This window comes from Denticeps clupeoides, chromosome 19 (genome assembly GCF_900700375.1).
Source record: "Denticeps clupeoides chromosome 19, fDenClu1.1, whole genome shotgun sequence".
In the NCBI taxonomy this organism is placed as follows: Eukaryota; Metazoa; Chordata; class Actinopteri; order Clupeiformes; family Denticipitidae; genus Denticeps; species Denticeps clupeoides.
The window spans coordinates 16,258,632-16,284,029 of NC_041725.1; the positions used below are offsets into that span (position 1 = coordinate 16,258,632).

Consider the following 25,398-nt stretch of genomic DNA (forward strand, 5'->3'; position numbering starts at 1 on the left):
ACCATGCTCAAGGAGAAAAGAGTGGAACCCTTGAACCTTGAGCCTGTTGGTTTTGAGACCACTTCCTTAACATCGAAGTCAGCATCGCCCCATTTTTAAACATTGTGGTGTAGTTGTTCTTTATGGGAGTGATTCTAAGCATCTTAGATTTCAACACAACACGAAATGAGACTATCTGTTTCTTACTGGTGTTTAAGTCTACTCTGTTTGAGTCTACATAGAGGCGAGGATTTTAAATTAAGATTTTGTACTATAAACTCTGTATACATTTACCACCTGTCCAGAGCATCGCACTGCCTTCAGTTCGAAGCAGCTCCGGAGTGTCACAAAAAATATTAGTCAAGTTTTCTTACAAGTATGCAACATTCTTATTTGTGAGAATTAATGATATCTTTATTATACGAGAAGCGAATTAAGCTCGAATCGCGCTGGACCCGAAACCGGTATCGGGGAGTGTGGCGCGTCCCCGCCAGTTCTGCGCATGCGCAGTAGGCGCCCCGTCCAGCCCTCTCCGCTCGCGCCGCTCAACTTGCTGGACTGGGGCTGGATTCATGGAACCGAACCGAGCCGTCCTCGTTCGTCCGTCCGGCGGGACGATGGGCCGTTAAAGGCTCCCCGCGGTATTCTCTGTGCCTTCGTCTGAAGTCCGGGGACCTGGCGGCGGGTCCGGAACTGGACCCTTCAGGTACCGAAATCGGTACCAGCGAAAAGAAAGTGGCCGCTTCCGCTCCACACCGGCAGTAAGAGGTAAAAACAAGCACAATTTTAATAAATTAGTGTCTGGCGTGTGTAGAAATAGTATAAAAAACTCGTTGAGGACCTGAGTCTCGCTGAAGGAAAATAAAACGCATAACGGTAAACCTCATGTTAATATGAAAAAATAAGATATGAATATGAAACCAAATATAGTACTTACATCTCACGTTAAATTGAGGAATTCTCTGTTTTTATTTCTAGTGTCCAGTCTGATGAATTTTCTGGAATTCTCTTTATTTCTCATTGTCCTGTCTGAGGAATAATCTTTTTTTCTTTCTCATGTCCAGTCTGAGGAATTTTCTGGAATTCTCTATTTCACTTGTCCAGTCTGAGGAATTCTCTGGAATTCTCTTAATTTCAAATGTCCAGTCTGAGGAATTTGCTGTGCTTTTAATGATCATGTCCAGTCTGAGGAATTCTCTGGAATTCTCTTAATTTCAAATGTCCAGTCTGAGGAATTTGCTGTGCTTTTAATGATCATGTCCAGTCTGAGGAATTTTCTGGAATTCTATATTTCACATGTCCAGTCTGAGGAATTCTCTGGAATTCTCTTAATTTCAAATGTCCAGTCTGAGGAATTTGCTGTGCTTTTAATGATCATGTCCAGTCTGAGGAATTCTCTGGACTTCTCTTTATTTCACATGTCCAGCCTGTGGAAGTCTCTGTGTTTTACTCCTCTGCCAGGCTCCATGGGGAATCAGGGCATGGAAGAGCTCATCCCGCTGGTCAGCAGGTTGCAGGAGGCCTTCAGCGCCGTGGGACAGAGCTGCAGCCTGGACCTGCCGCAGATCGCCGTGGTGGGGGCTCAGAGTTCGGGGAAGAGCTCAGTGCTGGAAAACTTTGTTGGCAGGTAAATGCGCGCGAACACAAGTGGAAATAAAGGTGAAACTGAGTTTTAACTTCTAATGAGTGAGTTGGGGTGAAAAAAAATAAATAAAACCCTTCCACTCAAAGCACACATGGTGTGATATGTTTTTGTTAGACGCGTGTGGGAGGGGGGTGTTTATCGAATATTAATATGTTAATTTTGTATATTTATATTGAATGTCATTGTTCCCCATCTTGTGTGTGTGTGGAGGTTCTGGCCCCTGCCTGACTTGTTTGTGTGATTTGATGAAGAACAGTGCTGAGACTGGCTACTCAAACATTACACACACGCTCAGCCATCACCAGTAGGTGATGTAGCATGCCACCACATACCCATGAAGGCGTGGACTCCACTCGACGTCTGAAGGTATTTAAGTTGAGGTGGTACCTCCATGGTCTGGAGTTGTATTTTTCCAGCACACCCCTCAGATTGAGATCTGGATAATCTGGGGGACAGGTCAACACCTCAAGCTCATTGTTGTGTTCCTTGAACTGTACCTTGAACCATTTCTGCAGCGTTATCCTGTTGAAAGAGGGAACACTGCCTCCAGAAAGGTGGTGGACACTGGTCAGCATAAATAGTCATGAAGACCCATCAGGGGCTGGTTGAAGGAGCCACGTTAGCCTGTAGCCCAGTTGGCCCTGCTGTCCTGAGGTGTTTCCTTCTGCATGTTGTGTTCCTGTCTTTCTGTGGGCTAGAACAGGACATGTAGCGTTCTATATCCCCAAGACCCTTATCTTGACTTGGAAAGCCCTTCCTGCACTGGCTTCTCAGGCGGTCCTTGTGTTTCTGTTGGGTTTTCCTGTTTCCCATGGTGACCCTGCCAGATGTGAGCGAGAGGATGTGTGTTGAGATGAAGCTGAATTAAAGTAATGTGATCAGACCCCATCTTGGGTAGGGACATGGACAGAGGGAAAAGGATATCTGAAAGACCGGTTTATTTTTACATGGAGGCGATATAACCGACAAGACCAGGAGCAGCACACAGCACATTAGACACAAACAAAACCACACGCTAGCCCTCTGCTCCAAAACGTCCACACACCGACTCCTAGGCGCCTCCCCAGACTCCTGTTGTGCCCAGAACACCCCTTAAAAAAACATAGCAACCAATCATTGCCCTGGGGCGGAGCCATTAATTCAGTGGGCCCGCCCTCTCAGGAAAACTGGAGTTACGCACCTGGAACAGAGCACAGACAAACAAACAGCACATATACAGATACGTAACAGGCTTGTACTGAGCACAGTGCTCCAGGTCACAAGTGTCTGAGTCTGTGTATAAGGGCAGGTCCTTTCACTTCTCTCAATCACTATAGACATGGGGCAGTGGTGGTCTAGCGGTTAAGGAAGCCGCCCCCGTAATCAGAAGGTTGCCGGTTCGAATCCCGATCCACCAAGGTGCCACTGAGCAAAGCACCGTCCCCACACACTGCTCCCTGGGCGCCTGTCATGGCTGCCCACTGCTCACCAGGGGTGATGGGTTAAAAGCAGAGAACACATTTCGTTGTGTGCACCGAGTGCTGTGCTGTGTATCACAATGACAATCACTTCACTTTCAATATTATGATGTTCCTTACAATGATGCTCATGGTGAGTCTCAGCCCTGATTCTCCAGAGTCGCATGAAGAGACCACCTGAGGGATGGGTCACCACAGCCACCACCACTGTAACGGCTAAAGCTTCAGGGATCTTCAAATGGACCAGTAGCATTATAATGGACATGCAATATACACCATGAAACTGGACTAAAACCAACTCTGCAATGTCCAGTATGTCCAAACAGACAGATACTCCATACTGCACTTTGGGCTTTTCCACCACTCCACCTGTTGGAATTGTTTTTCTTTTCTTGGGCAAATCATCACCAACCCTGCACTGACACCAATTGCAGGCTCTCGCTATCCTGGAAGGGGGTCCCTCTCTGTATCTTTCCTTTTTTTTTTCTCTTTCCTATAGTTTTTCTTAGTGGAGTTTTTCCTTGTGTGCAGAAGGCTAAAGTGTGAGGGTGTCAACTGATATACTGTATGTGATTGTGGGCTATATAAGAAACAAACATTGTTGTTGTGAGTCTAGAACATCAGAGCTTTCAGAGCCCTAGGACTCAACTCCGTCTCTATGTGTTTAAATCTCCTCTCTCTTTGCAGGGACTTCCTGCCCAGAGGTTCAGGAATAGTCACTCGAAGGCCCCTAGTGCTGCAGTTGGTCAGTGGCATCACAGGTAGATGCTTCATTAATATCATCATCATCCTCCTCCTCTCCTCTATAGTATAATATAATAATCAATGCTCGTAAATATTCTTAAAATATATATCCCCTCATATTTATCGTGAACCGTTATAAACACCAGATTTGGTCATTGCACGTTTTAATGGAAAGCTGCTGCGGCCACCAGATGGCAGCGTTTATCTCACCTTTGCCGTTTCCTGCTCTCCTGCTGGTTCTGTGCTGTAGAGTACGCCGAGTTCCTGCACTGCAAGGGGAAGAAGTTTGTAGACTTTGAGGAGGTGCGGAAGGAGATTGAAAGCGAAACAGACCGAGTCACCGGTGCTAATAAAGGAATCTCACCTGTACCCATCAATCTGCGAGTACATTCTCCACATGGTACCCACCCGACTTTCTCTTTCATATTGCTACATTTACATTACATTTACAGCATTTATCACACGCCCTTATCCAGAGCGACTTACAATCAGTAGTTACAGGGACAGTCCCCCCCTGGAGACAGTCAGGGTTAAGTGTCTTGCTCAGGGACACAATAGAAGTAAGTGGGATTTGAACCTGGGTTTTCTGGTTCATAGACGAGTGTGTTACCCACTAGGCTACTACCACCCTAGTAATTCTAGTAATTCTATACACTGATGCAATAACCACAGACATAGCTCTATGTCTCCTTTTTGTCCAGTACTCGACCTGACGCTGATCGACCTCCCTGGCATCACCAAAGTGCCAGTGGGAGACCAGCCTGCAGACATTGAGTACCAAATCAGAGACCTGATTATGCAGTTCATCTGCAGGGACACCTGCCTCATCCTGGCTGTGACCCCAGCTAACATAGACCTGTCCAATTCAGATGCCCTCAAACTTGCCAAAGATGTGGACCCACAAGGTGAGGTTTATACAAATGTATTAATAATCAGCCTTAATTACTCCTGGTATTTCTTCTGTATGTTTACTGAAGCAGTGGTCCCCTTGAGCAAGGTACTGTCCTCACACACTGCTCCATGGCTGCCCACTGCTCACTAAGGGTGATGGTTAAATGCAGAGTTATGCCACTGTGTGCTGGGTTTCACAATGACAATCACTTCACAAGGGAAAACGAGCATCATTCGACTGATCTGCTGCATACAAACTTTTCATCTATTATCCCAGGACTTCGTACCATTGGCGTCATTACCAAGCTGGACCTGATGGACGAGGGCACCCATGCCAGAGACGTGCTGGAAAACAGGGTGTTACCCCTGCACAGAGGTACAGATCAGTGAATGAAGGCAGAATTTTTGTTGAAACGTGTGTCACCGCTTCTCGTGTGTAACGGAGAGCGCAGGGTTTCGCGCAGTGAAGTTACTGTAGTGAAAGTGCTGAACCGATGCCAACCCCAGCACAGCTCTCAGGCCTGCGGCTCCCAGGGCTAAAGCAGCGGCAGGTGCAGGGGCCTTCATGCTTCCTGTGCTGCTCTAATGCATTCGCCATGGAGGCCAACTTGCAGCACATGACGCCCACAGACACCCAACTCCATCCATCCCACCCTCCAGGCTACATAGGTGTGGTGAACCGCAGCCAGAGGGACATTGATGGGAAGAAGGACATAAAGGCAGCGCTGGTCGCAGAGGAAAAATTCTTCCGGTCCCACCCTGCCTACAGGAACATGGTGGGCCGGATAGGGACAGTGTATCTGCAGAAGCTGCTCAACCAGGTGAGCGTGTCAACACATTGCGTGGCATTTAGCTGCCGAACGGTAAATAAGGAAATAAAAACGGCGACTGTGCTGTTTGTCACCCTGGTTTCCTAGCAACTAACAAACCACATCCGAGAAACACTCCCAGCGTTTCGCTGTAAACTGCAGAGCCAGCTGCTGGGGCTGAAGAAGGAGGCGGAGGAATACCGAACGTACCGGCCAGATGACCCGTCGCACAAAAACAAAGCCATGCTGCAGTGAGTGTCCTTGTGTGTGTGCAGTACAGCGGGAGCATAATGCACAATGTAATGCACACGTGTGCTGCAGGCTGGTGCACCACTTTGCGCTCGACTTTGAGAAGAAGATCGTGGGCTACGGAGAGCAGGTGGACACGTCCGAACTCTCAGGCGGAGCCAAAATTAACCAGATCTTCCATGAGCGCTTTCCCTTTGAGCTGGTTAAGGTCTGCCAGTGTCTGATCTTGCATGTACTTGGACTGTTCCTCAGTTCCGCTGTGACGCTGTGTTGCTTATGCAGATGGAGTGTGACGAGAAGGAGATGCGGAGGGAGATCAGCTACGCCATCAGGAACATCCATGGAATCAGGTTCATGTGTACACTGCGCTCCACCCATTCAACATAACTTAGACTCCACCAATGTTACTCAGTAGTGCCCTCTGCCTGGGTCCTGTGATCTTTTCAGGTCAGGCCTCTTCACCCCAGACATGGCTTTTGAGGCCATAGTTAAGAAGCAGATAGGAAAGCTGATGGGACCGTGTATGAAGTGTGTTGACATGGTCGTCCAGGAGCTCATTAGCATTGTTCACCAGTGCACAACTAAGGTACCAGCAAAGAACACAATGCACACAATGATGAATAGAACCGTACTGATCAGGTTAGCTGTTCTACCAGGACTGGGGGAACCTGTGTAGAACTGGGCTATTATTTTGTGATGTTTCTCTGCAGCTAGGGTCCTTTCCTAAACTGAGAGATGCGACTGAGAGGATCGTGAACTCGCACACTCAGGACCAGGCGAGTCAGTGCAGAGATGAGGTGAATCCTGGACGGAAGTTCTAAACGTCAAGTTGACCCTGGTCAAAAATGTAGACTGAATATATTTTTTCCCAACAGGTTTCCTTAATCATTGAGATGCAGTTGTCATACATAAACACAAACCATGAAGACTTTATTGGATTTGCAAAGTGAGTTTTTCAGGTTTGCTCACGGGGTTACAATCTGTCTGGAGTGTTCTCTAGTATAAGGCTGTCTTCAGAAAAAACAAAACAAAAACAAGAAGTGTTTGCTTGCTAGGAAGGAACTAACTACCCGCTAACTAACTATGTTGTCATAAGGGGAAAGGTTACTCCCCTTTCTCATGCTTTGCTTATCCAGAGAATTTCTCCCCTAAAACATTATCTCCACTGACCATCATGGCTTCCAAACATGTGAAGCATTGCAGTTTTTTGGTGATTGGATGTCAAAATAAGCACAAATGTGTTTTTAGTCACGTGAGCCTCTGAAGAACCAGTGGGTTAATTTAATTGCTCTGGAAAAAGGCAGACACAACTTCCTGTCAGCGTCAAACATCGTGGTTGGTGTTGATGACAATTTCCGCAAAGTTCCGCACACTTCCATAGGCCACTCTCCTCAAGCTTTATAGCCCTGCTGTGATGCTGAGCTGTGCAGGCTGTGGCTCCAGCTGAACCCACCATGACAGAGCCCCCCCTCCTTGGGCTACATCCACGGAGCCCTGGCAGAAACTCCAGCAGAGGCGGCAGGGTGCACGGCGGCAACAACAGGGCTCCGGCACTTCGCTAGTGGTCCACTCTGGCTGGCCCCCTGATGTCATCCATCATGGCGGCGGCTTCCACCCATCGGGTAACCTGCATAGAAGAATCAGGGCCGAACCTTCTGGGTACGTGCCGCCCCTGTTACTGTACAACTGTTACTCAGTTGACGCCTCCATGCCTAGCTCCTGCACGTCCAAGCTGGTGTCCCCAGCATCCCTCCCTGATACCACAGGGTTATCGTAAAAAACACTGCAGTGTCGTCGTCGTCCCCCCCCCTTTGGACAAAGGGGAATCTATGGGCCAGTTCACCTCGCCCTGGACCGGCTCTGTTACTAGGTTCTCAGGGACTTCCTCATGAGGATGAGGTGGGGTTGGGAGGGCAGGAGGCCGAACCCTCAAGCCTTCACCTGGTGGTTGGTGGTGTGTGTAGGGGGGGTGGCATCAGCGGGCAGCTCCATCAGCATGCTCGTAGATGGTGGGAGGCGGGTGCGTGGAGCTGGTATCAGTGGCTGCATTCTCCCAGTCCACCTGGGCATTGGTGAGGATACCGCAGCGGTCCATGCTGTTCAGGCACATACTGAAGAAAGGGATTATTAGTAATAGCAAAGGAAAACTGCACAAAGGCCAAAACAAAGGGAGTAAACCCGTAGGCATGTGGTGATTGCGATCAGAGTCCACGTTGGTCTGTTGCCAAACAGTTTCTTACAATAGGGTCCTAACCATGGAGTCCTAATCAACAGCACCTGTCCATGATTAGAGCCCTGCTGTCAAGCTGATTGGTGCAGGCTGTGGCCCCAGCTGCACCCAGCCATGACACAATTTTAGTTACATCCAGTTCAATTTATTCAGCTCTTCGTCCAGGCAATGGTCATCTCTACTATTCGACTATTGTAACTCTCTCCTGGATGGAGCCTCTGCAGTCACCATAAAACCACTCCAGATGGTCCAAAATGTGGCAGCCTGCCTCATCTTCAATCAGCCGAAACACACCCATGTCACGCCTCTTCTCACCTTTCTCCACTGGCTCCCGGTAGCTGCTCGCATTGAGTTCAAATCCTTGATGCTTGCCTATAGTGCTGTAAATGGAAGTGCACCCTCTTATATCAACACACTACTAGCTAGCTACACTCCTGCACACCCTCACTGAAAATTCCCTCATCATGGGGTCTACGATCCCAATCAACTCTATTCTCCTTTGTTGTCCCTGGCTGGTGGAACAACTTACCCTGCTCCATTCGACTAGCCGAGACTACTACCACCTTTAGGAAGCAGTTGAAAACCCACTTGTTTAAAAAGTATTTCAGGCGAGTCTAACACTTACACACGCACATGCACACACACTGCACAAAAAAAAAATGTCTAGCACTTAACAATTCCCTAGCATGTTCTTTTCCTGACAAGTTAGGCATTATCAGGGCTCATAGTTTTGTAACTCAAAATCTATAGAAACCGAATGAGAATTGCTGGTGTCTTCCTCTTGTAAGTCTGCTAAGTAAAGTAAAGTAAAGTAAAGTTTATAGACACCAAACAACAACTGTACAAGGTAATGTGTAAATAAAATTGACATCTAAGAATGAATGGAAGCAATTCTAAAACATTTAGATCATAAAACCATAAAAACAAGAATATTGGCCCCAGCACCAGTATGTAAAGTAAAAATAAAACAGGGCCTAAGATAGAGCCTTGGGGAACACCAGATGTGAGGGGATCAGTAGCTGAGATGAAGTCACCAACATGAATAGCGAAACTCAGACGTGTTAGGTATGATTGAAACCATGCAAGGGCTGTACCTCTAATGCCTACATAGTGCTCTAGATGTGATAGCAAAATCCCATGGTCCACAGTATCGAAAGCAGCAGTAAAATCTAATCAAATTTGTTAGAAAAATTTATTCCAGAATCAACGTCTAACATAAGGTCATTGGTGACACGTAATGTATTTTATACAAAACCTTGTCCATATGTTGAATAATAGTGTTGTAGAGGGAATCATGGGAGTATTTGCATCAGCCAATCAGCACTCAGTGCCTATAAAAAATCCCTGTGAAGTGGATTTTGTTAGTTGAATGTGACGAGTTGCCAGTTCAGCCGTTGGAGCTGGACTGTGCACTTGGTGTATTCAGCGACTGAAAGCTATCACTAATGTCTTAAAGTCTGCATCTGTCATTATAAAGTAAAGGGACAGGTTCTATTGTTCTATTGCCAGACAGCGTCCTCCATTAATAAGAGAGAAATAATAATAATACAAATAAATAATGTATTGTAATATCATATAAATAATAATGTAATATAAAACTTCTGCACACTGCACACATCTTAACGTTATACTGCTAGGTAGGTAGTCTGCTGGAGAAAAATGTCGGATGCTACAACCTGACAGTGAACAGGTGCTGAGGCAGGGCTGAGTACCATAAAGTTGCTCACATTATTCAGTATTCTTTAAGCCACTTTTAGCCAGTAACACAGTAAGATTTCCCAGGGATGTACCATTTCAGTGTGTGTGTGACGCAACCAGGAAGTTGTGTCGGCATTTTTCCAGAAAGGAATTAAATTATCCAACCGTTTCTACTGCGTCTCGCGTGACTGAGCACATTTATTCTCATTTTCACATCCAATCACCGAACAATTTAAATTCTTCCGTGATGGTCATTGAAGCTAATGTGAGGGGCGGGAAATTCTCTGGGCAGACAAAGCATGAGAAAGGGGAGGTAACATTTCCCCTTATGACGACATAAGGGGAACCATTCCAGATCTGACCATCTGAGCTCCTGCTATCTGAATAGTGAAGCAGAATGACCAAAGTACTCTTTACACCAGTTGCCATATCTAACCACTGCTGAGACCACAGACAGGCTAGAGGAACTTGTATTAATGTTAAATAATCTCACAAAGTCAAATTTTCATAATAATTCATATATTTACATTTACAGCATTTATCAGACGCCCTTATCCAGAGCGACTTTTATATATTGAATCATTCATATATTTAAAAGAGATTGAGAGTTTCAAAATGGTTTACAGTTAAGAATATAAAAAAATACTCCAAATTAACTTTCATGTAGTAATTGAAATGTGACACCCAGGGCCACTGGATCTGACACCTGTGAACGCTCCTGACAGGTGTCATCTTATATTGTCTTCCAGAATTCCTCCATCTTCATTATACTCACTCCAGTATATTCATGTGTTTCTCTCTTTTTTTTCATAGTGCACAACAGAAAAACAGCCAGAAAAACAATAAAATTCCCTCAGGAACCCAGGTGAGAAGAAGACCTGCCCTGAACTGTGTACAACTCCTCCTTACTTACCTGAAACCTTTAACTCCACTAGTCTGCTCAGTACCATGGTTCGGGTGGGAATGTGGGGAAGAACGCTGCTAAAGAATGAATGTTCTGTCTGCTGCAGTGGTCTGGGGTATAAATAATAGTCTGTAGGTGCTGCTGATCTCTGATTGCCCTTGGAAGCTTAAGTGTTCAGTGAAAGAAGTGCTGAAGGATGTTGAAATGTTGAATGAACTTTGCTCCTCAGTGTCTGTCCCACTGTAGCTCTTTCTCCTCCCAGTGTTAGGAACTGTACACTGCAATGGTCAAACAGTTGGCCAGCTGTGTGTGTGTGTGTGTGTTCTCTCACTTTCTCAAATTCAAATTCAAATTCAAATTTATTTGTCACATACACAGTCATACACGATATGATGTGCAGTGAAATGCTTTTTGCAACTGCTACAGACCACAGTATTGCAAATATTGCAAACATAACCAAATATTACACTTTTACGTCTACATAAACATAAAATATGTGTAACTGGTAGGGTGAAGGTCTGCAAATGAGTTCCAGTTTTTTTTTACAATGTTTAAAGAAAGGAGAAAAAGAGCCATAAAAAAAAAAAAAGAGCAGTAAGGTAAAAAGCGCAGAGTCATTTTGTGCAAAGTGGTTTTGTGCAAAGTGATTTTGTGCAAAGTGATTCTCTCACCACCCTGATTCTCCCTACCCCCCTACTTGTGTTCCTGTGTTGTTTGGTGTTTATATGAATGAAGCATGAACTGAGGACTGCAGTAATCGGTTATAATAATAGGAAGAGTATGTGTGTGTGTTTAAAGTACAATGGTTTGTGTTGTAGTAGTTGTGATGTTGACTGTACAGCTGGTGTTTGGCGGTGCCGTGCTTTTTTTTAAACTTTTTTTCTGTTACTGTTACAGGGTCCTGTGTTCTTACATCACAGTCAAATTGTACGAGTCCAGTTTCTGTAAGCCTTATTATGGTCTCTCACTCGCCTCGTTCTCTTGTTCTGGTGCCTTGCATTCATCACGTCACCATGACAGTTGCTTTCCAGCAGATAGTGGTGGAGCTCTGCTGCTTCTTACTGTTCTTCTTACTGGTTTCTTTATTGGTTTCTTTACTGGCTCACGTGCTGGTTTCTGTTCTTGTTTCTTTGCTGGTTCCTGCACTGGTTTCTGTTCTTGTTTCATTACTTGTTCTTGTTGTGGATCCTAGTTTCTTTACTGGTTTGACATGCTCTGTCCATTGACAAATCAGATGTTGACACAGCCAGTGGTGGAATGCTGTGCTGGGTCTATTATAAATAAATAGAATAGCTGAGGCGTTAGTATTGTGTGCTTACTGAGGTCCCTTCAGTTCTCGTGTGGAACGTTTCAGGGGAATTATTGCATTGCAGACATTGTTCTCAGTTAGGTGACCCCCATCAAACGTTATATCTCCAGAAGCTCTCTGCCTTTAGCAAGATCTCTGCTTTCCTGACCCTCTGAAACCCTACATGCATGTCTGCACCTATAAATTGAACCTTCTGTTGTCGATGTCCACAGGCTCATGCCCATCAGTTATGTAGAGAAGCTGTGTAGCAGTGAAAGGTGAGTTGTAAAAAGAACCTTAATCTGATCCGAATTTTAAAAATGTTAATAGATGCACTGAGCTGGCAGCAGAAAAAATGAGATACTAAACCAATATTTATAGAATCAACAGTGAGCTGGACACACTGTTGTGATGGGCTTTACTGTGGCAGTAAGCAGACTGTGTGAGGTCTGAGCTCCGAGTCTGAGCTGTGTCCCGGAGTTTTTTCATCAGAGCTCTGATCTGAGTGCTGTTTAACCCAGATCTGAATTCATCTTAATCGGGTGTGATCCAAAACTACGTCCAAAAACTGACTTGACATGACCCATCATCATGACTCCTCCTCACAACTACCTCCTCCTCACAACTGTTAACTAGTCATGACCCTAACCCCACAACCCCTCATCATGACTCCTCCTCAGCACTGTTAACTAGTCACGACCCCTCATCATGACTACTCCTCACAACTACCTCCTCCTCACAACTGTTAACTAGTCACGACCCCTCATCATGACTACTCCTCACCACTACCTCCTCCTCACAACTGTTAACTAGTCACGACCCCTCATCATGACTACTCCTCACCACTACCTCCTCCTCACAACTGTTAACTAGTCACGACCCCTCATCATGACTACTCCTCACAACTACCTCCTCACAACTGTTAACTAGTCACAACCCCTCATCATGACTACTCCTCACAACTACCTCCTCCTCACAACTGTTAACTAGTCACGACCCCTCATCACAACTACCTCCTCCTCAACACCAGTAATTAGTCACGACCCCTCCTCAGCACTATTAACTAGCCATGACCCCTCATCACAACTACCTCCTCCTCAGCACCGTTAACTAGCCACGACCCCTCATCATGACTCCTCCTCAGCACTGTTAACTAGCCACGACCCCCCATCATGACTCCTCCTCAGCACTGTTAACTAGCCACGACCCCTCATCATGACTCCTCCTCAGCACTGTTAACTAGCCACGACCCCTCATCATGACTCCTCCTCAGCACTGTTAACTAGCCACGACTCCCCATCATGACTCTGCCTTGCCTCTGGAGTTTGGTTCAGTGAGGGTCTCTGCATTTTGTAAGGTTTTCTTTGCTACTGACGACTCTCCATGTCCAACAAAATGTTGTCCATAACACAAAGCTCTGTGTCCAGAAAGACAGAGGTTCATGTGACTCTCTGAAAACTCTGTAAACTGAAAACATGTTCAGGATAGGACTTGTGGGCGTGGTCTAGTGTGCAGCAGGATGTTTATTTCATCTCTCCTCATGGCATCCAGGCCCTCTGTTTCCCGTTGTTCTTCCTACGGTTCTGTATGTCCGTTCTCTCTCATCCTCTGCCCATTCCATTTGCCCTCCTTTTAATTCTGCCTTTCTATCCATCTGTTCCATTTTCCTTTTCAGCTCTGCTCCATTTTTCTGTGGAAGAACCACCTACTGCTCACCTTCATGCTTTTGCTCTCATGTTTTTCACATTTATGGGTTTGCTTCATGTTCTCTGTCTCTTTCCTGCTGACTTGTTAATTCTCTCCACAGGTCATTCACAAAGGCTGGCTGACCATCAACAACATCAGCATCATCAAAGGTGGGGCCAGGAAGTACTGGTTCGTGCTCAACACTGAGAGCATGTCCTGGTTTAAGGATGACGAGGTGAGGAACAGTTTTATGTGGTCTTATGTACAGTCTGTACACATTTTATTTTCCATCAGTCATAAAGCTCATTGAATCTTTTTAATCACACACGCATACACGAAATTCATGCTTTAATTTTCAGAGCGGAGGTGCGGTAAAACAATGACAGATTTATTCATTTGCTTGCTTTTGTGTATTTACTTTATTAATACAGGAGATGCAGGAGATATAGTCCTCTTGTTGGCCTCTGTATCGGTTATGTTGCCCCTCCCTGCCAGGCGGGCTGCCATCTGTCTGCCTGTCTGTGCCTGCTGTACAGGTGCAGGAAGTTCTGCACAGCAAGTGTAGACAGGCAGACACACGACAACAATCTCAGCCAATGGCAGCTCTGCTCACCTGTGACCACTACCACAGTCCAGTCTGTTCCTTGGGCTAGTGCTAGTGTATTCTGTAAGGTTGGGGTCATTTTAGATACACACACACACACAATATCTATAAACACCATATAGTAATACAATTCACAGAACCCAGTCACTAGGAATGCATTGTGATTGTCCATTTCTTGGTGATGGTCCCAAGCCCGGGTAAATGGGGAGGCATCCAGTGTAAAGCGACCTGTAACAGCAGAAGCTAAAAGGACTTTAATACACTATTTTACTGATTTTACTGAATATTCAGTGTAGTGACTGGTCCAGTGACGGGCCTAGTGACTGATATAGTGAAGGTCTAGTGACTGGTCTAGAGTCGGGCCTAGTGACTGGACTATTGACTGGTCTAGTGAAGGTCTAGTGACTGGCCCAGTCAGGGTCTAGTGACTGGCCTAGTCAGGGTTTAGTGACTGGTCTAATGACAGGTCTAGTGACTGGCCTAGTGAGGGTGGAGAGGGTTTCAGATCTGAGTGCAACTGGGTGGAGAGAGGTTTGCAGTGTGGGCCTTTTAGACCAGTTGGAGCTTAGACCCCCCCCCCAGCCCTGGTTCTCTACTCTCCAGCACCTGTGTTCCCTCTTCTCCCCATTACCCCACCTCCCCTCGTTATTCTTCACTCCTCCTCTCGCCCCATTCCTCACTCTCCTCTGTCCTCTCCTTCCCCCTTCTCTCTCTCCCCCTCTCCTGCTCCTTTGGGAGTTGAGGCATTTGGACCGGCTCATTCTGACACAGCTGGAACTCGCCCAATCCAAACCAGCGCGCACACACACACACACACACACACACACACTCATGCACACAGATATATAGATACACACATATTCATACACAAACATTCCAGAACACACTCAGACGGCCGCATTAACACGCAGACGCACTTACTGACCCCTACACCAGCACACATAAAAACCCCAGTCATGACAGCCACCCATGAAAAATGTCTGCAGGCACACAGTGGTCCTGCGGGGGACACAATCAGATGAGAGTGAAATGTGTGTTAATGTTTCCTAATCAGGATAAAATCAGCAGCATTTCAGGCAGTGATTATGCGCCTCAGTGGCTGCGCACACGTCTCACACCTCGCATTACCAGGACCCAGCTGGTGTGGTTTAATGCATTTCTCTTCGTCTTGACACGTCGGTCTGCAAACTTTCTCTCCGTTTCTGCTTCTCGCTCGCCTTTTGCCCTCCTGTTTTTCTCTATTCTTGCTCGTTCTCTGTGGTTGGCAGTCTCCCTGGGACCGTGCACATTCCTGGCTGGAAAACCGAACGGCTTTATCCAAACACCAACTTCCAAGATCCTGCAGGGAGAAATCCCACATGGCTGATCCCTCACTCGCAGCCTCCCACCCCCACAGACAGAACTCCCCGCTCTCTGCCGCCCACCCAGCTCTTCTCAGTCCTGATCTTTTTCACACATTCACTCCCAACTTCTTTCACGGTGTTCCCGGTTTTCCCACTGCATCGCAGAGCACGGATTAATGCGGAACTCAGGCAGTCGTGTGCACTGCTCAACACTAAGCAGACATGAATTCCTTTGTCCTCCTCTGTGAAACGGCGGTTGGCCACTGTGAAGGAAAACAGACAGCTAGACTGTGCGTGTGTGTGTGCGCACGCGCGCATTAATAATTTTTGCAGGAAAAGTCACCGCACTGTTCAAAGTTCTCCATCTCGTTCTTCTTTAAAGTGACCAATGGTTCCATGGAACCGAGTGGTAGAGCATCTTACGCACGATTGATGCACGACCATCAAACACATTGTTTCTCAGGCTGTAGCTAATGGTAATCACGCACCGATCACACTTCCTTCACGTCCGACTCCTCAGGGTCCCTCACGGTGCTTCATGTGGACTGAGGGAACCTACACCCCCATGTGTGTGGTGCCTGCAGCATCAGGCCCGACAAACGCAAACCACAGAAGAGAAAGAGTTGGAACGAGGGAAGAAGTAACCTGCCACAATCAACAAATTAGGCTGTGTGTGTATATGTGTGTGTGTGAGTGTGTGCGTGCCTGAAGTCCTTCCATGCACAGTCTAACCAATGTGCAGACTACTGTACACCAGTTTCATCCTGAACAGGTAGTCTGAACACTGGGATGACGGAGCAGGAACCGGTTCCTCTCTTGTCTCTGGGTTCTCGCTGCCCAGCCAGAAGATGCAGGAGGAGCTGGTTCTTCTTTCCGCTTGGTCCTGGTCCTCCACGTAGCGATCGCTGTCTTCGCGAGGTCCGATATTCCCGTCTCCTGTTCTCGACTCACGCGTTTCTCGGTTCTGCGGCGGCGTGCAGTATCCAGCCTTGACGTGGCACATTCACTCCAACAACTGGGGAATCTGGCAGCGCGTTTAGGGAAGGCATATCAAAAAAAGTGTCGAGAGGGAGTGAGTACAAGGAGAAGTGGGAGGGGCCCCGTCACCATATATGGCGTGATGGGACCCTTGGGGATTCGGCTTTGGAGTGGACGGCAGTTCCTCTCCCGCGTTCTCTCGTCCCCTGCCTGCCTGCCCGTCTCTCCGTCTCTCCACGCATTGGCTGGATCTCACCTCAGTCAGGAGATCTTCTGCTCTGCCCTCCATACTGGCGCTCAACAGAGCTCTGGGCCGCCAGCCGTTGACCCGTCCTCCTCCTCCCTCGGTCCCTCCCTCTCTCTCACACACTCCGTCTCTCTGCTGCAAAACGGTACCAGATGTTGGAGTCCCAACGCCAGGCAACCTCTGAAAACTCCGGCAGGAAGTGGGCCTCTCTGGAATGAGAGAAAAAACAGAATGCGAGCGCGAGGAGACGAAAATGACCGGGAGAGATGCTGGGCTGGAGAACACGATGGGCGGACAGCAGGCCGCAATACGACTGGTGGAGAGCGGGCCATCGTGTCCTCCATTTCTCTTTTATTACACACCACACGACCAGAGACAGCGCTGATCTCTTCTCCATTCCTCCCCTCCTGCCTCCACTGGTATTCCTGCTGTAATCCAAACCGTTTCCTGTGACCCCAACCCTTCAGCGTGAGGGGGAGGGGGCGGCGGTGAGGGTTTTTTTTTTTTTTTTTGGAGAAATGTTGTGTTTTAGAGCTTCAGTCTGAGTAATGACTTCCACATGTGGGCCTTTCCTCCCTCTTTCTCTTCTTCTCCCTCCTTTTCTCTCATTCCTTTTTTCCACACTAAAATATTTAGTGTCCCTACTTGCTCCCCTCTCCTCTCAGGACTCTTCATCACCGATGTCTGCTGTAAAGCTGTTTTTCTCCTAGAACGACTACGTACTGAGCTGAAGAACGCCTCGTGTTGTGTCCTTCAGGACCTTTGCCTACTTCGTATTCACGGTGTACTGTAAGTGTGCAGTATGTGAACTTTGACCTTTGGTCTTTCTCCACCTAACAGGAGAAAGAGAAGAAGTTCATGCTGCCACTTGACAACCTCAAAGTGCGCGACATGGAAAAGACCTTCATGTCCACCAAGCACGTATTTGCCATCTTCAACACGGAGCAGAGGTCAGCACCTCGGCACATACATGTGTTCTTTTAGAACATCGGCCGGAAAGGTCACCTCTACAGCCACCCAGTCACCCTGCCCGGGGACAGAAAGTAGTGGAAAGTAACCCTTGTTTTCAGTGCCTGGAGCTTTGAACCTGCCTGATCAGGTCCCCGCATTCAGACTCGGCAGCCAATCATGATTCACCGACTCCGAATCAACGCCCTGTAACATGCTCAGTGTGTGTGTGTGTCCTTTGTATCTTTCAAAGGTCCAGAAAAGGACGGAAAAATTCTGACTTTTATTTTAACACCAAATTACACCTTCAGGAACACGGTTTATTTTTTATTTTTACATTTTGTTGGGGTTGGATTATGAATTTGCGTTGATGGACACGTTTATCATCCATGTCTACAGTTGTTGTTAAACCAGCATCGCAATTCTGGTGATTGACGGTACAGGATCATGTGCCGCGTGTTTTAAATAAAGAGCCGTGCTGCTCTCTGTGACAGATCTCACCGCAACATACCAACAGCTCACTAATTAACACTAATTACAACCAGAACTGCATGCATTGTTAGGAAAGAATGTCCAGTCGTACCAGAGAAAGAGATGGTGTGTGTGTGTGTATACACATGCATGTGCATGAAAGCCTCAGGAAACTCCCCAACATGAAGCTGCCGAGGATCTGAACTGAAATTCCACCGGAGAGGGAAAAAAAAACAACAACTGCAGAAAAGAGAGGGAAGGGCGGCCTGAGTGACTGGTAACAATCCAGCCATTGTAGAGTGGTGTGTGTGTGTGTGTGTGTGATGGACTATATGGGCTGACCACTGTGGTGTGGTTGCTGTGACTTGCTGTCTCCAGTGGAGAATCTGTCCCCTCACTCATCCTGACACAGCTAGCCGCACACACACACACACACACACACACACACTGAGACAACATCAGGGTTCTAAATCCTGCAGATGAAGGCTTTTGTATAAGAGGAATAATGTGGGCTTGCTGCAAACATCACCGTGGAAACGGTGGGTCTCTTATCAGAGCCAGACGAACCCGAGGCCCCTGCCCTCCCTTCGCCGCAACGGCGAGCGTGAGGAGCGACGGCGCGGCGGCGGCGCGATTGGAGTGAATGCGGAACAGATGGAGTTCGCTCGGCTCCAGATTCGCCGGCGTCGCGGTGGCATGTGACTCCACTGCGCTGCAGACGGCCAGAGTTACGACGAACCCCGGGGTTCTGCGCGCGTGTCCCCCGTTTCCGCTGTGTACATGGAGACCGTGTGTTGCCGTGGTAACCGTGTTGCTGCCGCCATAGGAACGTGTATAAGGACTACAGGCACCTGGAACTGAGCTGCGATACGCAGGAGGAGGCGGACAGCTGGAAGGCCTCGCTGCTCCGGGCCGGCGTGTACCCAGAGGAGGTAAAGACACACACACAAACACACACACACACACACACACACACACTCTTCACTTCTCAGACCAAAGCCTGGACCCAGCGGTCAGATCTCTCGTATCATCAGTGCTCTCCTGTGGAATCATGGTCTACAGCCACAACTTTACTTTTAATTAGAAACCCGGCATCAATCTGCACCTATTTTCTCCGCAGTATCCGTGGTTCTGCTGCGGTGCTGTTCTGTGGCCGGTTCTGCTCTGGTTTTCTGCTCAGTTTCTGGCCGCGGACCAGGAGCGCCGCTGCATTCCTGGCCTGTTGTGTCAGACTGTGGAGGATTGAGAGGGAGGGGCGGCGGCTCTGTTTCTAATCAACCCCCTCCTCCCCCAAAATCCTCGTCCATTGCCCCATGCTGATGTCACGCCACCACCAGGGTTTCCTGTGACAGAAGCTGGCCACGCCCTCACAGATGCACCGGCTGAACCTGGCTGCTTTTTGTCTCCAGTGACCTCTGACCTTTTGATCTTTCCTTCTTCCCTATCACTTTACCTCCTTCAGAAAGATGAGGATGGACAGTCAGAGAACTCCAACTCCATGGACCCTCAGCTTGAGCGGCAGGTGGAGACCATCCGTAACCTGGTGGACTCCTATCTGAACATTGTCTACAAATGCATCCGCGACCTGCTGCCCAAGACCATCATGCACTTCATCATCAACAGCGTCAGTAAACGACAGCAGCATAGTCACACTCATTCTGTCGCATGATGACCATCTCACGTTGCCCTCCACCTCCACAGCTGAAGGACTTTATCCACTCGGAGCTCCCGGCTCAGCTCTACTCTACAGAAGATCACATGACTCTGATGGACGAGTTTCCAGAACAGGCCCAGCGCCGGGAGGAGGTGCTGCGCGTCCACGCCGCTCTGAAGGAGGCGCTGGCCATCATCACCGACATTTCCACCTCCTCCACCTCCATCCCACTGCCCCGCCTGGAGGATGGTGTCCGGCAGAGGGCCCGGCACGGGCCCCGGCGCAGGTGGGCTGCTGAGAGTGTTCGGCTTATTCACGTTTCGCTGCGTTTTCCTGACCCTCCCTCCCTCCTGCTCCCCAGGTCTTCTTCTCCATCTGGCCCTGGTGCCCCATCACGTGCCCCCGCCCCTTCTGCTCCTGCCTCCCCGGTCCCAAAGAGCAGTGGCCCATCCCGCTCTCTGACATCCAGCCGTCCAAACCGCGCCGCCCCCACCATTCCCAGGTGACGCTCCGCCTCCCGGTTCCACTGTTATTACTGCACCAGTAGATGGCTCCATCAAGAGAACCACACACACACACACACACACACACAGTGCCAGAGAAACAGCAGAGGTTACTTGATCTGGGTGGGGGTCTGGAGCAGGCCGTGTTTTGGATTTTCAACCTAAAGATGGAGCATCCAGCTTCTGACAGCTTTATCGGATCCTGTTGTGCCACAGCAGGTGGAGGTTCCAGACTCACCCTGACCCCCCATGACCCGAGTCCGTCTGCCCATTGTCCTCCTCTGTTCTCAGAATTGGTTCTGTAGGTCCTCCACACTTTTTCCCGCTCTCCAGTCATGATCACCCCTCCACCCCCGCCCAGTCTTCTCGTTCTCTGTTCCACCTTTTTTTTTCTTTTTCTATTCATCTTCATGTCTTGCCTTCTCCTCCCCATTTTTTTTTTTACCACCTCCACCTGCTTACACTGCATCTTCTCATTTACAGTGAGGGTGGCGGTGTTGTCTCTCTATAAGCTGTACGCCGCAGACGTACATGATTCACAAGACACCGCCTTCATTAAGATGATTGAAGGTTTAATATCTCTGGATGTTTTCGACGAAGATCAGAGCAACAGAACCATTTTTCTCCGCAGAGTCACTCTTCTTCAACCCAGGATGTGTGATGAGATTCCAGACGCAGGCCTTCATCTTGAAATGATGAGGAATATAGTGAAACGGAGTCGTGTTCCATTTCCACAAATCTGTCCTCTCTTGCTTTCTCTCTCTGTCTTTTTTCTTCAGAAACCGCAGATCCACACTCGGTTGTCCCAGGAAAAATAAAAGCCACTTTCTCCTGTTTCCCATCACAGAAACACTTTTTCCTCTGCCAGCTCCATTAGAGAAGCAGATTCCAGCGTCTCCACAGGGATCTTTCCTGGAGGAGAAACGTTCCCATATTCCTGCACACAACTCCCGTCTCCACCCAAAATCACAAAGATCTGAGATGAATGTGGATTCAGGCGCGTTACTGCAGCCTTTCACTGGAAAATCACAGCCAGATGTGGAGTCGGAGCGTTTCCACCGTATCTTCAGTCAATCAGCATCATCGACACGCCGTTCATTCACGATGCCTCCATGCTCACGAGATGTCTTCTCTTGCCTTTCAGGAGACAACCACCAGCGGTGCCCTCACAGTCGGCCCCCTGACCTCCACCCCACCAGCTGCAATAGACTTTATCCACGCCGTCCACATTTTTACACTGTTTACTTTTACATGGTTTTATAACCCAAGTAGGAACTTCTGTTCCGCATTTCCTCAGCAGTTTTGAATCCTGAAATGTTGCCGAGTTCTCGCGCCACTCAACCGGAAACCTCGTTTTTATTGTTCCGCGGGTTGATAAATCTGAAAAATACACGAAAGTTCCTTATGATGCTGTTGGGCCTGTGATACTCTCAGGTTTACTGATGAACCACAAATAAAAAAAAGATACTGAACACGTTATTCTGCATCTGGATTCTAAAAAAGACGCCTGACCAGTGCTACACCACACTTCCTGTCCTCCTTTTTATTGATACTAATCCCACATGTTCTCCTGACTTGAACTGGACCGCAGGTTAGGAACAGAAATTCATGACTGCTAGACCGCATTGTACAATCGGACTTGGACAAGATGGACGATCAGTCACAAATACTAAAAGGTGAACAAAATAGATTTATTATACAATACAGTACATTTTAAAATGTAATAAACCTAAAAACGTCATGGATCTGTGACACGTTTGAATAAATATTGTCTGGGAAGTCCCTTTATCTTCTCACCTATTCCTGGGGGACCATGAATATGAAATTATGTGTTTTTTGTGACGTTAATTCATGATGAGCAGGTTTAGGTGTAGATTATATTAAAAGCAGGTTCTCAGTCGAGGACAGGTCCTCCCGTCCCTCCGCCTCGTGGAACTGCACGTTTAGGTGAAGATCGTATTAAAAGCGGGTTCTGGGTTCTCAGTCGAGGACAGGTCCTCCCGTCCCTCCGCCTCGTGGAACTGCACGTTTAGGTGAAGATCGTATTAAAAGCGGGTTCTGGGTTCTCAGTCGAGGAAGCGGGACAGGTCCTCCCGTCCCTCCGCCTCGTGGAACTGCACGTTTAGGTGAAAATCGTATTAAAAGCAGGTTCTCAGTTGAGGAAGCGGGACAGGTCCTCCCGTATCTCCGCCTCGTGGAACTGCACGTTTAGGTGTAGGTCGTATTAAAAGCAGGTTCTCAGTCGAGGAAGCGGGACAGGTCCTCCCGTCCCTCCGCCTCGTGGAACTGCACGTTTAGGTGAAGATCGTATTAAAAGCGGGTTCTGGGTTCTCAGTCGAGGAAGCGGGACAGGTCCTCCCGTATCTCTGCCTCGTGGAACTGCACGTTTAGGTGTAGGTCGTATTAAAAGCAGGTTCTCAGTCGAGGAAGCGGGACAGGTCCTCCCGTCCCTCCGCCTCGTGGAACTGCACGTTTAGGTGAAGATCGTATTAAAAGCGGGTTCTGGGTTCTCAGTTGAGGACAGGTCCTCCCGTCCCTCCGCCTCGTGGAACTGCACGTTTAGGTGAAGATCGTATTAAAAGCGGGTTCTGGGTTCTCAGTCGAGGAAGCGGGACAGGTCCTCCCGTCCCTCCGCCTCGTGGAACTGCACGTTTAGGTGAAAATCGTATTAAAAGCAGGTTCTCAGTTGAGGAAGCGGGACAGGTCCTCCCGTATCTCCGCCTCATGGAACTGCACGTTTAGGTGTAGGTCGTATTAAAAGCAGGTTCTCAGTCGAGGAAGCGGGACAGGTCCTCCCGTCCCTCCGCCTCGTGGAACTGCACGTTTAGGTGAAGATCGTATTAAAAGCGGGTTCTGGGTTCTCAGTCGAGGAAGGGGGACAGGTCCTCCCATATCTCTGCCTCGTGGAACTGCACGTTTAGGTGTAGGTCGTATTAAAAGCAGGTTCTCAGTCGAGGAAGCGGGACAGGTCCTCCCGTCCCTCTGCCTCGTGGAACTGCACGTTTAGGTGAAGATCGTATTAAAAGTGGGTTCTGGGCTCTCAGTCGAGGAAGCGGGACAGGTCCTCCCGTATCTCTGCCTCGTGGAACTGCACGTTTAGGTGAAGATCGTATTAAAAGCGAGTTCTGGGTTCTCAGTCGAGGAAGCGGGACAGGTCCTCCTGTCCCTCCGCCTCGTGGAACTGCACGTTTAGGTGAAGATCGTATTAAAAGCGGGTTCTGGGTTCTCAGTCGAGGAAGCGGGACAGGTCCTCCCGTATCTCTGCCTCGTGGAACTGCACGTTTAGGTGTAGGTCGTATTAAAAGCAGGTTCTCAGTCGAGGAAGCAGGACAGGTCCTCCTGTCCCTCCGCCTCGTAGAACTGCACGTTTAGGTGAAGATCGTATTAAAAGCGGGTTCTGGGTTCTCAGTCGAGGAAGCGGGACAGATCCTCCCGTCCCTCCGCCTCGTGGAACTGCACGTTTAGGTGAAGATCGTATTAAAAGCGGGTTCTGGGTTCTCAGTCGAGGAAGCGGGACAGGTCCTCCCGTATCTCTGCCTCGTGGAACTGCACGTTTAGGTGTAGGTCGTATTAAAAGCAGGTTCTCAGTCGAGGAAGCGGGACAGGTCCTCCCGTATCTCCGCCTCGTCCCACGGCCCGTGGATGTTGTCCTTGTGCCGCTGCAGCCGCACCAGCAGCAGCGGGCAGGCCAGGGTGAGGGCGAGCAGGGTGAGGAGGAGCAGCACCGACCCGCCGGGCCACAGGCCGCTCAGCCCCCCGACCCCGGCCAACGACACCAGCGCCGCCGCCCAGGGGAAGGCCCGGGGGGCGCGGTCCCGCAGCCGCTGCAGCAGACACGGCCACAGCGCGAACAGCAGCAGCGCCCACGTCAGCATGGCGAAGGCGTGCAGCGCCCCGGGCAGCCGCGACGCCAGGCACACGGAGCCGAACAGCGCGGCGTTCAGCGACAGGCTGCCGGGCGGACTGGGCCGTGCGTAGGGGAAGAAGAGCAGGTGCGCCAGCAGCATGAGGGCCGACATGGCGTACACCGTGTCCGTGCTCACCGACTCCGTCAGGGTCTTCAGCACCGGCGAGAAGCCGAAGGTGAAGGCGAGGAAGATGGCGGCGCTCTGCAGGTCGGCCCAGCGCGTCCGGCCGCCGGTCCCGCCGCCCAGCGCCCCGTGCAGCCCGTAGCCCAGCAGCGCCGCCAGCAGGCCGCCCCACAGCAGCGCCGCGGGGGGCAGCGCGCCGCCGTCCAGGCTGGACCACAGCGCCACGAACACGGCCACGCAGGACACCTGCTGGCCCACCAGGCCCGCCTCCCGCGCCACGCTCCAGTAGCGGAGCTGCTGCACGCCCACGTTCCGCCGCAGCTCCGCCAGGAAGCGCCGGTCCACGTAGTTGTCCGGGTACGGCTGGCGGCCGTACAGCACCTTCCTCCAGGGGGCCGCGGCGGGGGCTCCGGGCCCGCTGTCCGCGCCCATCGCTCCGTCTCCGTCCTGCAGCGGAAGTGACGTCTGGCGAAATGGCGACACCTGCTGGTCCGGGGAGGAGACTTCGGGAAATACGGAGCGAATAAAACTATTAACAGAGGAAGATAAAGGAATCCCGAAGAAGAAGGGTAAAGGTCTGAGGTCCATAAGTGAAAGTGAAGTCATTGTGAAACACTGCAGCACAGCAAACGGTGACACAACGAAACGTGTCCTCTGCTTTTAACCATCACCCTTGGTGATCAGTGGGCACCCAGGACAGGCGCCCGGGGAGCAGTGTGTGGGGACGGTACTTTGCTCAATGGCACCTCAGTGGATTCCAACCGGCAACCATCTGATTATGGGGCCACTTCCTAAAGCGCTAGGCCACCACTTCCCCTCGAATAAACTGAACGAGTCCCCTGAGGTCCCCTTGAACAAGGACACATTTCGGTGTGCTGTGTATCATGACAAAAAGGGTCTGAGCTGAAGTGTCCCCTTTCAAATAAACCAACAGCGAGAAGTTCCATTTCCCTTTCGGTTCCACTTGCAGAGGACTGAGTTTGGTTCCTTTAAATAGGACTATATGTGAAAACAACATAAGATAAAAAAAAGAGATTTT

General features: G+C 49.1%; 2 protein-coding genes across 5 annotated transcripts; one reads left to right on the plus strand and one right to left on the minus strand.

The window, feature by feature from the left end:
• The first annotated feature begins 504 nt into the window (after positions 1 to 504).
• On the plus strand, positions 505 to 22,046 carry dnm3a (dynamin 3a). Of its 4 annotated transcripts, none has more exons than XM_028961735.1 (22): positions 505 to 747; positions 1,441 to 1,606; positions 3,769 to 3,842; positions 4,076 to 4,225; positions 4,527 to 4,730; positions 4,994 to 5,092; positions 5,377 to 5,537; positions 5,634 to 5,776; positions 5,847 to 5,982; positions 6,057 to 6,124; positions 6,222 to 6,360; positions 6,485 to 6,571; positions 6,650 to 6,720; positions 10,516 to 10,567; positions 11,504 to 11,533; positions 13,702 to 13,815; positions 17,593 to 17,702; positions 18,998 to 19,103; positions 19,634 to 19,795; positions 19,873 to 20,111; positions 20,187 to 20,327; positions 21,920 to 22,046. In XM_028961735.1, exons 2-22 carry the CDS (start codon positions 1,446 to 1,448, stop codon positions 21,945 to 21,947), a joined length of 2,475 nt encoding a protein of 824 aa, XP_028817568.1. In that variant the 5' UTR covers positions 505 to 747; positions 1,441 to 1,445; the 3' UTR covers positions 21,948 to 22,046. The 4 variants fall into 4 exon arrangements, 3 of the variants coding, with proteins under 3 accessions (XP_028817568.1, XP_028817567.1, XP_028817569.1); XM_028961734.1 differs by lacking the exon at positions 21,920 to 22,046 and adding an exon at positions 21,473 to 21,807; XM_028961736.1 differs by lacking the exons at positions 11,504 to 11,533; positions 21,920 to 22,046 and adding an exon at positions 21,473 to 21,807.
• On the minus strand, positions 21,996 to 24,817 carry pigc (phosphatidylinositol glycan anchor biosynthesis, class C). The gene has a single exon (XM_028961737.1). It carries the CDS (start codon positions 24,789 to 24,791, stop codon positions 23,913 to 23,915), a length of 879 nt encoding a protein of 292 aa, XP_028817570.1. The 5' UTR covers positions 24,792 to 24,817; the 3' UTR covers positions 21,996 to 23,912.
• Positions 24,818 to 25,398: the final 581 nt, after the last annotated feature.

Coding starts and splice junctions, on each gene's coding strand:
- dnm3a (XM_028961734.1), top strand. CDS start 1,446: ATGGGGAATCAGGGCATGGAAGAGCTCATCCCGCTGGTCAGCAGGTTG. Junction 6,361..6,484: donor TTCACCAGTGCACAACTAAG/GTACCAGCAAAG, acceptor GTTTCTCTGCAG/CTAGGGTCCTTTCCTAAACT. Junction 6,721..10,515: donor GACTTTATTGGATTTGCAAA/GTGAGTTTTTCA, acceptor TTTTTTTCATAG/TGCACAACAGAAAAACAGCC.
- pigc (XM_028961737.1), bottom strand. CDS start 24,791: ATGGGCGCGGACAGCGGGCCCGGAGCCCCCGCCGCGGCCCCCTGGAGG.